General features: G+C 42.7%; 1 protein-coding gene across 1 annotated transcript in view; it reads left to right on the top strand.

Annotated features, from left to right (window-relative positions):
- The first annotated feature begins 8,524 nt into the window (after window positions 1–8,524).
- LOC129624620 (adhesion G protein-coupled receptor E1-like) overlaps window positions 8,525–13,853 on the top strand; it is a 77,074-nt gene continuing 71,745 nt past the window's right edge. Inside the window, exons 1-3 of the mRNA XM_055542801.1 lie at window positions 8,525–8,560; window positions 8,766–8,841; window positions 12,426–12,572. Coding sequence (XP_055398776.1) covers window positions 8,525–8,560; window positions 8,766–8,841; window positions 12,426–12,572 — 259 coding nt within the window. The remainder of the gene's footprint in view (window positions 8,561–8,765; window positions 8,842–12,425; window positions 12,573–13,853) is intronic.

Below are 13,853 nucleotides of genomic sequence, written 5' to 3'. Positions count from 1 at the left end.
ACTCCTCTTTGAATGGCAGGACCTGCACGATGTGGAGCTTCAGTTTTCTCCTCTTTTGGGGTGAGTGTGATGTGGAATAGGAGGCCTGGGGGAAACAGACTCTGAGGAAGAGGGGGGACCTCGACTGTCCAGCCAGGACATCATGATTCTAGGCTGGATGCTGTACAACTTCACTGGGGAAACTTTGACCAAAAAGTCAGTCCAGGGGATTCATCCATCAGGGAAGAGTTTTGTTACAGTCCTTCATTTGGCATGTATTTCCTGAGCACCTACTATGTGCCAGGTGCTGTTTTAGGCACCAGGGATAGAGCTGTGAATGAACAGACAAGGTTCCTGCCCTTGAGAAGCTGACATACCGGCAGGAGGAGGCAGGAAGAAAGGAAATATTACCTCTGACAGTAATAGCAGCCTTCTAAGTTCCTCAAACAGACTGCATTCAACCTTCACTAAATTCCTCTGATATCAGGTCATGTAAAATCCCATTTTACAAAGGAGAAAAATGAGGCAACAGAGATGAAATAACTTGCCCAAGCCCACTTAGCTAGTAAGGGGTTACAGCCAGGATTTAAAACTGGGCAGCCTGGTGACTCAGATGGTAAAGAATCTGCCTGCAATGTGAGAGATGCGAGTTCGATCCCTGGACTGGGATGATCCCCTGGAGAAGGGAATGGCTACCCGCTCCAGTATTCTTGCCTGGAGAATTCCTTGGACAGACGAGCCTGGTTGACTACAGTCTATGGGGTTGCAAAGAGTTAGACACAACCCAGCAACTAACACTAACAACCTTGTTGCGGAGCCTGCAATTTTTTTCTAAACTGTGCTGCTCCAAATAACAAATAAACAAAAGCATTTCAGGGAATGACAATTGCTAGGGAAGAAATTGCCATAGAGTGTGACTAGGGATTATGTGAAGGGGGAAGTCAGGGAAGCTATTTCTGAAGAATAGTGAGATGGAGTCAACCTTGTTCTTTTTCTTCAGATGTCAGCTTTTTCTGGGTTTGATTTTTTTTTTTTACAGAAATATTTATTTATTTACTTGTCTGTGCCATGTCTCAGTTGTGGCATGTAGAATCTTTTTTGGTTTCGGCACATGGGATCTGCTGCTGCTGCTGCTAAGTCACTTCAGTCGTGTGCGACCCCATAGATGGCAGCCCACCAGGCTCCCCCGTCCCTGGGATTCTCCAGGCAAGAACACTGGAGTGGGTTGCCATTTCCTTCTCCAATGCATGAAAGTGAAAAGTGAAAGTGAAGTAGCTCAGTCGTGTCTGACTCTTAGCGACCCCATGGACTGCAGCTTTCCAGGCTCCTCCGTCCATGGGATTTTCCAGGCAAGAGTACTGGAGTGGGGTGCCATCACCTTCTCTGACATGGGATCGACTTCCCTGATTGAATCTGAGTTCCCTATATTGGAAGCTCGGAGTCCTAATCGCTGGATGACCAGGGAAGTCCTCTTATAACAAATTTTTAAACCCAAGCATTTTGACACTAGAGCTGATATGCTTAAACATGATGCTTTGTTGCCTCTAAAATAATTAAAGAGCAAGAGAATTTCAGTTAAAGATAAGGCTTCCTGATAGCTCAGTTGGTAAAGAATCCACCTGCAATGCCGAAGACCTGGGTTCAATTCCTGGGTAGGAAAGATCCCCTGGAGAAGGGATAGGCTACCCACTCCAGTATTCTTGGGCTTCCCTTGTGGCTCAACTGGTAAAAATCTGCCTGCAGTGCAGGAGACCTGGCTTCAATTCCTGGGTTGGGAAGATCCCCTGGGGAAGGGAAAGGCTACCCACTCCAGTATTCTGACCTGGAGAATTCCATGGACTGTATAGGCCATGACATCGCAAAGAGTCGGTCACGACTGAGTGACTTTCAAAAAGAAAAAAAACTAAGAAAGGTGGGAGTTAGGTTCCTGGGGACTTGCTGACTGGCAGGCTGCATTAGAAGGAGCGGGTCACTTGTGGACCTCAAGTGCGAAAATGCAGACTTGTTCTTTGAAGTGTCAGCAGTAGTGCTGGCCATTAGCACTCCAATTCTGCCCTTAACATGCAGAGTGGTGATGATGGTGGTGGTGATGATGGTGGTGATGATGGTGGTGATGATGATGGTGGTGATGATGATGGTGGTGATGATGGTGGTGGTGATGATGATGGTGGTGATGATGGTGGTGGTGATGATGATGGTGGTGATGATGATGGTGGTGATGATGGTGGTGGTGATGATGATGGTGGTGATGATGATGGTGTTGATGATGGTGGTGATGATGGTGGTGGTGATGATGATGGTGGTGATGATGGTGGTGATGATGGTGGTGGTGATGATGATGGTGGAGGTGGTCACAATGGGGATGCTGAAGATGACGATGATGGCAAAGATATGGTGGTGGTAGCGGTGATGATGAAGATGATGTGAGTATGATGGTGGTAGTGATGGTGACAGAGAAGAGCTTAATGCTGGAGTAGCTGAACCGCCTTTTAGACATTAAAAAAAAAAAAAAAAAGAATCGTGGACTTCCCTGGTGCTCCAGTGGTTAAGACTCTGTGCTTCCACTGCAGAGGTTCCCGGTGTGATCCCTCGTTGGTGAACTATGATTCCCCTGTGCCGAGCGGCATGGCCAAAATCAAATTAAGAATCATCTTACCCTCCCATCCAATTTAATACTATGGATATACTATGAGTTTCCCTGGTGGCTGAAATCGTGAAGAGTCTGCCTGCAATACAGGAGACCTGGGTTTGATCCCTGGGTAGGGAAGATCCCTTGGAGAAGGGAATGGCTACTCAGTCCAGTATTCTTCCCTGGAGAATCCCATGGACAGAGGAGCCTACTGGGCTATAGTCCCTGGGGTCACAAAGAGTCAGACATGACCGAGCAACTAACACTTAACACATGGCAGCTCTATGGATATACTATATACTAATTTATATATTATATGCATATCTGTATGTGTTCTATACATAAAACAGCAAGATTTTTTTTCATCTCTTTACAAGAGCCAAGGTTTGCCATTTTAGTTCAGTTCAGTTCAGTTGCTCAGTCTTGTCCGACTCTTTGTGACCCCATGAATCGCAGCACGCCAGGCCTCCCTGTCCATCACCAACTCCCGGAGTTCACTCAGACTCACGTCCATCGAGTCGGTGATGCCATCCAGCCATCTCATCCTCTGTCATCCCCTTCTCCTCCTGGCCCCAATCCCTCCCAGCATCAGAATCTTTTCCAATGAGTCAACTCTTCGCATGAGGTGGCCAAAGTACTGGAGTTTCAGCTTCAGCATCATTCCTTCCAAAGAAATCCCAGGGCTGATCTCCTTCAGAATGGACTGGTTGGATCTCCTTGCAGTCCAAGGGACTCTCAAGAGTCTTCTCCAACAGCACAGTTCAAAAGCATCAATTCTTCTGTGCTCAGCTTTCTTCACAGTCCAACTCTCACATCCATACATGACCACTGGAAAAACCATAGCCTTGACTAGAGGTTATTCCCTTTGAGAATGATTGTTTAAATGTATGTTTTAGAAAAAAAAAAAAAAAACTTGAACAGATAGAGAAACCCAAGCTCTAAGTTAGTAATTTTATTTAAGTAATTACAACCACTGAAACATATGATTATAGTTTTAAAGCATTGAAATTTCTTTGCGTATAAGTTGAGAGGCTCCTTCTCTGGCATGAAATAAACTGGAAGTGTAAGGATAAATCTCCCTGAGGCAGATACAGGCTGGAACCTGAGAACTTAGAAGGTGGACTTTCATTGTGTTGGTCTACGTTTTCTATTTTGCCTTATAACTCTGATTTTATTGGTTCATAAACTTGAGTTTTACAGCCTGTTACAGAAAGGTGGTGAGCCCAGCTGCTCACTGCTCAAAAGCCAGTAAAAAGGCCAGGCTGGTGGAAAGTTTGTTTTATTTCAATGTTGGCAACTGAGGAGGGAGGGCGGACATCTGCCCAAAGGCCAACTCCCCTACACTGGCAGTCAGTGGGACAAGAGTTTTCATGGACAGAAGGAGGAGGCTACATGCAGAAACAGCGTGGTCGTCTTTGACAGTCATCTTCAAATTGGTCATCAGTGGTCTAACCAGTGTCATCTTGGTTGTTTTGAAGTGAAGTCGCTCAGTTGTGTCCGACTCTTTGCGACCCCAAAGAGTTTGAGTTGTTTTAGGTACAGTCAACTGTACAACCTAGTCTTCAGTCAACTGAATCGGTTTACTTCCATTTCTTTGAGGCCAGTTCTCAGAATTGTGGCAGCTTATGCCGTGGGTACTGTCTGGCCCTCATGTGGTTAACTTCTCCACCTGGTGGGGCTTTCAGAATAAGACAGCTCACAGGCTGTGGCTCAGAAAATTGTCTGTAGCCCTTGAGAAGGAACTGAAAGTCCTTGACTATGCTTAATGACTGCATTAATCATTATTTGCTCTCCTTTGTTTCTGCCTGTTCTCATTTCTTGGATTGAACTTATCCTTTAACTCAAATTTTCCACAGATAAAAGGCAGGCAGAGGACATGGAGGTTGGGGGAAGGCACAAGGACTATGTAGGGTCTTGCTCCATTTCAAAGCCCAGATAAAAAAAATTGTATGTTTTTGAAAATCAGCTGGAACTCTTCTTAATTGAAAAGGAAACGAAGGTAATACAAACAAAGTGAAATACAAAGATGAAGTGCCGGAAAGCAGGAATGGCTGCTGTGAAGACTATATAATAACTCATGGTTGTCACTCAGCCGGGGCTTTCATTTAGGCTCATCAGACCTGTTTCTGGGGACTTCCCTGGTGGTCCAGTGCCTAAGACTTTGAGCTACCAATGCAGGGGACCTAGGCTGGATCCCTGATCAGCAAACTAGATCCTGCATGGCACAACTAAAGAGTTTGCAAGCCACAGTGAAGATCAAAGATCCAGTGTACTGCAGCTAAGACCTGGCGCAGCCAAATAAACTAATAAATAATTTTAAAAGCCCTGCTTCTATGAGACCACTCCAGGAGTAATTTTTCAGGTTGAGTCCAAAGAACTTCTTGATGTATCATGGTGTTTTTCTTTCTTCACAGGGTGTTGTGGTATATACACCTGGGGGATGCTCACATTACCCACACTGGGATCAATGACAAGGCGTAAGTTGGACAAAGAGACTCCATATGCCCAATGTGGTGGGGAGGACACACTTCTGTCCCAGGAGGCTGCACCACTGCTGGACACTTGCCACGAGCTAGTCAGTGGCCAAGAAAGGGATAACATCCCGTCTCCTGGTTCCCACCTGAGCTCTTTTCCTTGTACCTTAAAATTGCTGTGTGACCTCAGGCAAGTCACACAACCTCTCTGATCTTCAGTTTCCTCAGCTGCAAAATACAGGTAACAAGGGTTCCTATCCTATAGGAATGTTGTGAAGCTTAAACCCAAAGAGGTAACTTTGTCAATCATCTGGCTTCATAAATGATGGTGCCATGGGAATGCGTATGGAGTTTTATCAAACTACAACTCAGTGTGAAAAGAAATGCATTTTTGGATGCTTTGTTAAGTATTCTCATCTTCCACACAAGCTCCTGCTGGATTCAGGAAGAGAAACACTGTCAGTTCTTAATGTTGTCAGTGTCTGTTTTCTGGTTCAGCATTGTTTGGGAAACTCAGTCTATATTGTAGGAAGAGTTAATCTTTCAAATTTTCTCACCCTACTCTTGTTCCTACCAAGATGATGTGTGGGTGTTGTCACAGGGGAAGCCTGTGGGATCTTGCAGCTGTGAAGTATGGACTCTGAATGAGGTGTTCTGTCCATTGGTAAAGCATGGTAACAACACTGGAGTAAATGAATGTATATTTACCCCTGGGAACTGGCTGGAAAACTTGTTGCATTTATTAGAGTACCCCAAGCTACTGCAGCAAATATACCCCCATCAGTGGCTTAAGAAAAAGAAATTTAATTCTTGTTTGTTCAAGAGTCCAATGAGGATATCTCTTGCTAGTGGGTGGTTTTCTTACATGAGCTGATTCAGGAACCCAGATGCTTTCTGTTTGTGACTCAGCCACACTAGTGCCTTGGAGTCTCTGCAGATAGTGGAGAAGGCACATTATTAAAACCCAGGCTTAGCAGTGACACTTGTCACTTCCACTCAGGGTCACATGACCATACCTGGATGCAAGGTGAGCTGGGAAATGTAGTCCATGGCTGGGTAGCTGCCTTCTACTCTCAGTGTTATACCACAGAAAGGAAAGTGTGGAGTTTTTGTTTGATCTTGGGCTACTGAGCTATCTCTGGCACAGTTAGAGCCCATTTTAATGCGATACTAGGCAGCTGTTGGAAAGCATGAGATCAGTCATGTGAACTGACTTGGCAAGTTGCCCAAAACATTATTTTCTTAATTTTTTTAACTTACAGAAATAAACATTCAAAGGTAGGAAAAATAGTATAACAAACTCTCATGTACATATTGCCCAGCTTCAACACTTGGCAAATTTTGCTGCTCTTGGTTTGCAAGACTTACTGTAGCATGGGAAAAAAAGTTATAAGCAGAACAGAGTGGTTGAAAAGAACTTTCAATGAGCATGTTCTAGATCTGCAGTAGCCACTAGTCAGTGGAGCACCCGAGAACTTGGAGTGTGGCTAGTGTAACTGAAGAATTAATGCTTCATTTTACTTAATTTTAATAGATTTCAGTATAAACAACCATGTACTGTATTGGACCATATATTGCATGGTACCATTCACATTAAGAAAATTGTGTGAATTTATACATTTATTCATATTTAACATATTTACATGACTGAGTTTATGAACAGGACCTAATCTAGAAGTATTCACTCTTTTTGACAGTGGTGATCTCTTGGTATAAGAATGGAGCTCAGGGAAATCTACACTTTTAATTTTATATACTTCTGCATTGTTTGAGTTTTTTACAATAACTAATTATTATCTTCTTAGAAAAAGATGAAAGCAAATGAAACAACAGATACACAGCACTATATATAAAATAAATAAGCAACAAAGTCCTATTGTATAGCACAGGGAACTATGTTCACTATCTTGAAATAATGTATAATGAAAAAGAATATATATACATACATATATGTATATATATGAATCATTTTACTATATCCCAGAAGCTAATACAACATTGTAAATCAACTACAATAAAAAAGGAAATAAAGTTCAGTTCAGTTGCTCAGTTGTGTCCGACTCTTCGTGACCCGCATGGACTGCAGCACGCCAGCCCTCCCTGTCCATCACCATCTCCAGGAGCTTGCTCAAACTCACGTCCGATGAGGTGGTGATGCCATCCAACCATCTTGTCCTCTTTCGTCCCTTTCAGGACCAGCACCTGCTTTTGGTTAGTTTCCAAAGAAGCAGAGTCAGAGATGAGGATTCTTGTGAGTAACTTACTAAGGGAGGGCTCCCAGGAGACACTTGTAGGGGAGGAAGGGGAACAGGGATTAAGCAGGGGGAAGAATAAGTCATTCAGAAGGTATTTCAGGAAAGTTTCTGTCACAGCCTGATCCTGCCAGGAGCTCTGGAGTATGAATCACACCAGAGGCTGTTACACTCCCAAGTCTGTCAAGCAGTGTTTCCAGGCCAGCGAGACAGTGTGAGATGGGATGCCAATTAGGTAAAGTGAAAGGCGGAATGGTTGTTAGCCCCCCTACCCACTTAAAAAAAAATTTTTTTTTTACTGCACTTCACAGAATGCTTAGTTTCCCCACCAGGGGTTAAACCTGTGGCTCCTGCAATGGAAGCAGTGTTTTAACCACTGGACCACCAGGGAATTCCCCTACCCCCTTTTTAATGGCTTCCCAGGTAGTGCTAGTGGTAAAGAAACTGCCTGCCAATCCAGAAAGATAAGGAGACATAAGAGACACAGGTTGGATCCCTGGGTGGGGAAGATGCCCTGGAGGAGGGCATGTCAACCAATTCCAGTATTCTTACCTGGAGAATATCATGGACAGATGAGCCTGGAGGGCTACAGTCCATAGGGTCACACAGAGTTGGATGTGACTGAAGCGACTTAGCACACATGTACCCCTTTTTAAAAACTGGTTTTTAAAATTGAAGTATAGTTAATTTACAGTGTTGTGTTAGTTTCAGGTGTCCAGAAAAGTGAGAGAGAGATATATATACCTTTTCATATTCTTTTCCATCATAGGTTGCTACAAGCCATTGAATATAGTTCCCTGTGCTGTATAATAGGTCTTTGTTGTTTATTTTATATACAGTGGTGTGCATTAGCTAATCCCAAAGTCCTTGTTTATCCTTCCCTGATGCCCTTTCCACTTTGGCAACCATAAATTTGTTTTCTATGTCTGTGACTCTATTTCTGTTTTGTAAATAAGTTTGTCTGTATTATATTTTTAAAGATTCCACATATAAGCCATGTCATATGTTATTTGTCTTTCTCTGATTTTCTTCACTTAGTATGATAATCTCCGTTGTGGTAGATGGCATTGTTTCATTCTTGTTTATGGCTGAGTGATAGTCCATGGTATATATGTACCACATCATTATCCATTCATCTGTGGACGGACAGGGGTTACTTCCATGTCTTGGCTATTATAAATAGTGCTGCCATGAACATTGGCATCCACACTTTGTTACCTGGCAAGGTGTGAAGAATTCATGAGGAGTTCCTTCCACCTACCTGATGAACATAAATCCTCAGGAAGAAGCTATTTTCCTCTTTACGTCTCCACTCCCACTTTCACAACTCACCACCATGATCACTGGTGCCCAGGGAAACAAGGAGCCTGGTTTGAGACAATGGGGCATGGCCAGCTCTCAAAAAATCTACTGACTTTTCTTTTCTTGCAGATGAACGGCCACGGCGGTCATCGTCGAGTCTTGGTAAGAGACTCCCCCATCTTGAAGGCAATTAGACCTTGGGCAAGTGCCTCCGTCTCTTGGTTTTGTCACCTGATTACTATGTATAGTGTAATGCGTGTGTGCAAAGTCGCTTTAGTCATGTCCGACTCTTCGTGCCCACCAGGCTCTTCTGTCCATGGGATTCTCAGGCAAGAATACTGGAGTGGGTTGACATGCCTTCTTCCATGAGATCTTCCCCACCCAGGGATTCAACCTGCATCTCTTACCTCTCCTGAATTGGGTTCTTTACCACTAGTACCACCAAAGTGAGGATTCAACTCCATGTGGAGTTGTCATGAGATGGGCTGTGGAATCGCCCTTCCTGGGTCTGAATCTTGGTTCTAGGGCTCATGACCATGGCAACTGTCACGGAAGTCCGAGTGCATGTTGGAAAAGAATTTCCAGACACAGAGCATTTCAGAAGGGAGTATGTTTATTAAGAGCAAGGAGCAGAGATAATAAAAGGAAAAGTGAAAGCCGCTCAGTCGTGTCTGACTCTTTGCAACCCCATGGATCGTAGCCCACCCGGCTTCTCTGTCCATGGGATTCTCCAGGCAAGAATACTGGAGTAGGTTGCCATGCGCTCCTCTATGGGATCTTCCCAAACCAGGGATCGAACCTAAGTCTCCTGCATTGGCAGGTAGATTCTTTACCGTCTGAGCCACCGGGAAGCCCACATATAAATATGTGTAAAGATTTATTGTAAGGAATTGGCTCGCCTGATTCTGGCAGGATCTGCAGACCAGAGAAAATTTGGAGAAATGAGCAAAGGTGAATGTGGCTAGCGGGACCAGGTTGAAGATGAGCCAGGAAGGCTGACAGGTGCCCGGTCACTCAGGACTGACTGTGTTGCTACTCTGGTTTGGGATGGATTTGAGTTATGAGAGGTAGAGCTAGAGGAAAGTAATAGGAAACTCAGTGTTGAGAGATCACAAGTGGTAATACACCGGAAATCTGCAAAGAGAAGTTTTGCCTCTGCAGATGAAAGAGGAAGCTGGAAATGAGAAGAAAGATAAAAATCTGAGGCATTGTGCAGGGAAGGAAAATAAACAAGGCATGTTGTAGGTGACAAAGAGTCTGGCTCTCAAGACCTTAGTAATGAAAAGCCATAATTTTCATAGTTTTTAAAATCAGTTAATTTTAAATTGGCGTATAATGACTTTACAATGGTGGTTTCTGCTGTACAGTGAAGTGAATCAGCTGTAAGTACACATATATCCCCTCCCTCTTGGGGCCCCCTCCCCCTATCCCACCCATCTAGGACACTGCAGAGCACTGAGCTGAGCTCCCTGTGCTAGGCAGCAGTTTCCCTGGCTATCTATTTTACACATGATAGCATACCTGTGTCAATGCTACTGTCTCAGTTTGTCCTGCCCTCTCGTTCCCCTGCTCTGCCCATAAGTCTGTTTTCTATGTCTGCGTCTCTATTCCTGCCCTGCAAATAGGTTCATCATCACCATTTTTCTAGATTCCATACACATGCTTTAATATATGATATTGTTTTTCTCTTTCTAACTTACTTCACTCTGTAAAACAGGCCCTAGTTTCATCCACTTTACTACAACAGACTCAAATTTGTTCCTTTTTATGGCTGAGTTATATTCCATCGTATAAATGTACCACAACTTCTTTATCCATTCATCTGTCAATGGGGCATCCAGGTTGCTTCCATGTCCTGGCTATTGTAAATAGTGCTGCAATGAACATTGGGATACATGTGTCTTTTTGAATTATGGTTTTCTCAGGGTCTATGCTCAGTAGTGGGATTACTGGGTCATATGGTTGTTTTATTCCTGGTTTCTTCAGGCTATACTACAAAGCTACAGTAATCAAGATAGTATGGTACTGGCACAAAGACAGAAATATAGATCAGTGGAACAAAATAGAAAGCCCAGAGATAAATCTGTGCATCTATGGATACCTTATTTTTGACAAAGGAGGCAAAAATATACAATGGAGAAAAGACAATTTCTTTCACAAGTGGTGCTGGGAAAACTGGTCAACCATCTGTAAAAGAATGAAACTAGAACACTTTCTAACACCATACACAAAAATAAACTCAAAATGGATTAAAGATATAAATGTAAGACCAGAAACTTTAAAACTCCTAGAGGAAAAGATAGGCAAAACACTCTCTGACATAGATCACAGCAGGATCCTCTATGACCCACCTCCCAGAGTCATGGAAATAAAAGCAAAAATAAACAAATGGGACCTAATTAAATTTAAAAGCTTTTGCACAATGAAGGAAACTATAAGCAAGGTGAAAAGACAGCCTTTAGAATGGGAGAAAAAAATAGCAAATGAAGCAACTGACAAAGACTTAATGTCAAAAATGTACAAACAGCTCATGCAGCTCAATACCAGAAAAATAAACAACCCAATCAAAAAATGGGCCAAAGAACTAAACAGGCATTTCTCCAAAGAAGACATACAGATGGCTAACAAACACATGAAAAGATGCTCAACATCACTCATTATCAGAGAAACACAAATCAAAATCACAATGAGGTACCATCTCACAGTGGTCAGAATGGCTGCAATCCAAAAGTCTACAAACAATAAATGCTGGAGAGGGTGTGGAGAAAAGGGAACCCTCTTACACTGTTGGTGGGAATGCAAACTAGTACAGCCACTTTGGAGAACAGTGTGGAGATTCCTTAAAAAACTGGAAATGTAACTGCCATACAACCCAGCAATCCCACTGCTGGGCATACACACTGAGGAAACCAGAATTGAAAGAGACTCGTGTACCCCAATGTTCATCACAGCACTGTTTACAATAGCTGGGACATGGAAGCAACCTAGACGTCCATTGGCAGATGAATGGATAAGGAAGTTGTGGTACATATACACAATAGAATATTACTCAGCCATTAAAAAGAATGCATTTGAATCGGTTCTAATGAGGTGGATGAAACTGGAACCTGTGGTACAGAGTGAAGTAAGTCAGAAAGAAAAACACCAATACAGTATATTAACATATATATATGGAATTTAGAAAGATGGTAACAACGACCCTATATGTGAGACAGCAAAAGAGACATAGATATAAAGAACAGACTTTTGGACTCTGTGGGAGAAGGTGAGGGTGAGATGATTTGAAAGAATAGCATTGAAACATGTATATTACCATATGTGAAATAGATGACTACTCCAAGTTCGATGCATGAAACGGGGCACTCAAAGTCAGTGCACAGGGACAACCCAGAGGGATGGGATGGGGAGGGAGGTGGGAGGGGGTTCGGGATGGGGGACACATGTACACCTGTAGCTGATTCATGTCAATGTATGGCAAAAACCACCACAATATTGTAAAGTAATTAGCCTCCAATTAAAATAGATACTTTAATTTTAAAAAATCTCCATACTGTTCTCTGTGTGTGTGTGTGTTTGTGTTAGTCACTCAGTCGTGTCTGACTCTTTGTGACCCCATGGACTGTAGCCTGCCAGTCACCTCTGTCTATGGGATTCTCCGGGTAAGAATACTGGAGTGCGTAGCCATTCCCCTCTCCAGGAGATTTTTCCAAGCCAGGGATCAACCTTCCTCCTCTCCCTTGCTGCTCCACTCGGGGCTCTAACCCAAATTCCTTCTTCTCCGTTGCCTAGATGGGAATGGGTGTACAGATACCACCATGTGTCCGGCATATGCAACCTGCACCAACACCTCAAGAAGTTACTACTGCTCTTGCAAAAGAGGCTTCCTGTCCAGCAATGGATTGAAGATATTTAAGGACCCAGGAGTGGAATGCAAAGGTGAGTTCATGCCCCATCAAACCTTCCTCTCCTGCCCAGCATTTGGTAGTAAAATCAGATAGAAGCTGGCTGGGCAGCAGATGTAGGTAGGTATCCCCAAGCATTGTTGTCTGTCTTCCTTCCTCTGCCTCTTCTTCCTCCTTCCTTCCCCCATCTCTTTCTCTTTCTTTCTTAATTTCTTTCTATTATAAAAATAATTCCTGGTCACTAAAAACTCTAATGATTTTACAGACAAGTGTTAGAATAAAAAAAGAGGAAGTTCCTGGTGATCCAGCTAAGACGCCATGCTCCCAGTGCAGGGGGACTGGGGTTCGATCCCTGGTCAGGGAACTAGATCCCACATGCTACAACTAAATATCCTGTGTGCTGCAACTAAGACCTGGCAAAAAAATTCTCTGTGGTGGATTCATTTTGATATTTGGCAAAACCAATACAATATTATAAAGTTTAAAAATAAAATAAAATTAAAAATAAATAAATATTAAAAAAAAAACAAAAAGAAAATTATGCTGTATGTCAATATACAGAAATAAACACTGATTTTCTTCCTGTCACCTCTTCATGCAAGTAATTTCTAATATGTATTGAATACCAGGCCCTGGGTGAAGTTCTTTATATGTATTTTCACATAGTATAGGCACTATGATGATCTCCATTGTACAGACTGAGGCGTGGGGGGCTAAAATGACTTGTTTAGGGTCATTGAACAATTGAACTGGAATCCAAATCCAGGTCTTTTTGAGTTTAATGGCAGTCTCTCAACCACTTACTTATTTGTCACACTCCAGATGTGAGACACTGGGGAAATGTATTTAATCTCTCTAAGCTTCAATCTTTCCATCTGTAAAATGGGTGTATAAGAGTACCTACCTTAAAGGATATTTGAGAAGATTAAATGGAATAGTGTATGCAGTGTGCTAGGCACATGTACAGTCCGAAGAGCTACTATTAATACAAATAATAGAAACTAAAATAATTTCTAGAATGAGCTAAATTTTCGGTCTATAGTCCTTATATTTAGACCCAAACTGTCTTCTTGACAGTAAAGGTCTGACTATGCCTCTGACATAATTTGCAAGGGTCTGCAATCTATTTCTGTAAGGGGCCAGATAGTAAGTATTTTGGAGACTGCAGTTTGTATGATCTTTCTCTTAAGTACTCAATACTCCAGTTGTAGTACAAAAGCAGCCATCAGTGATACATAAATGAATGAGTGGAGGTGTGTTTTAATAAAACTTTATTTATACAAAGAGGTGACAGTTCAGATTTGATTCATGGGCT

Source organism: Bubalus kerabau, chromosome 1 (assembly GCF_029407905.1).
Source record: "Bubalus kerabau isolate K-KA32 ecotype Philippines breed swamp buffalo chromosome 1, PCC_UOA_SB_1v2, whole genome shotgun sequence".
Classification (NCBI taxonomy): domain Eukaryota; kingdom Metazoa; phylum Chordata; class Mammalia; order Artiodactyla; family Bovidae; genus Bubalus; species Bubalus kerabau.
This window is presented reverse-complemented; position numbering and strand designations above follow the sequence as displayed.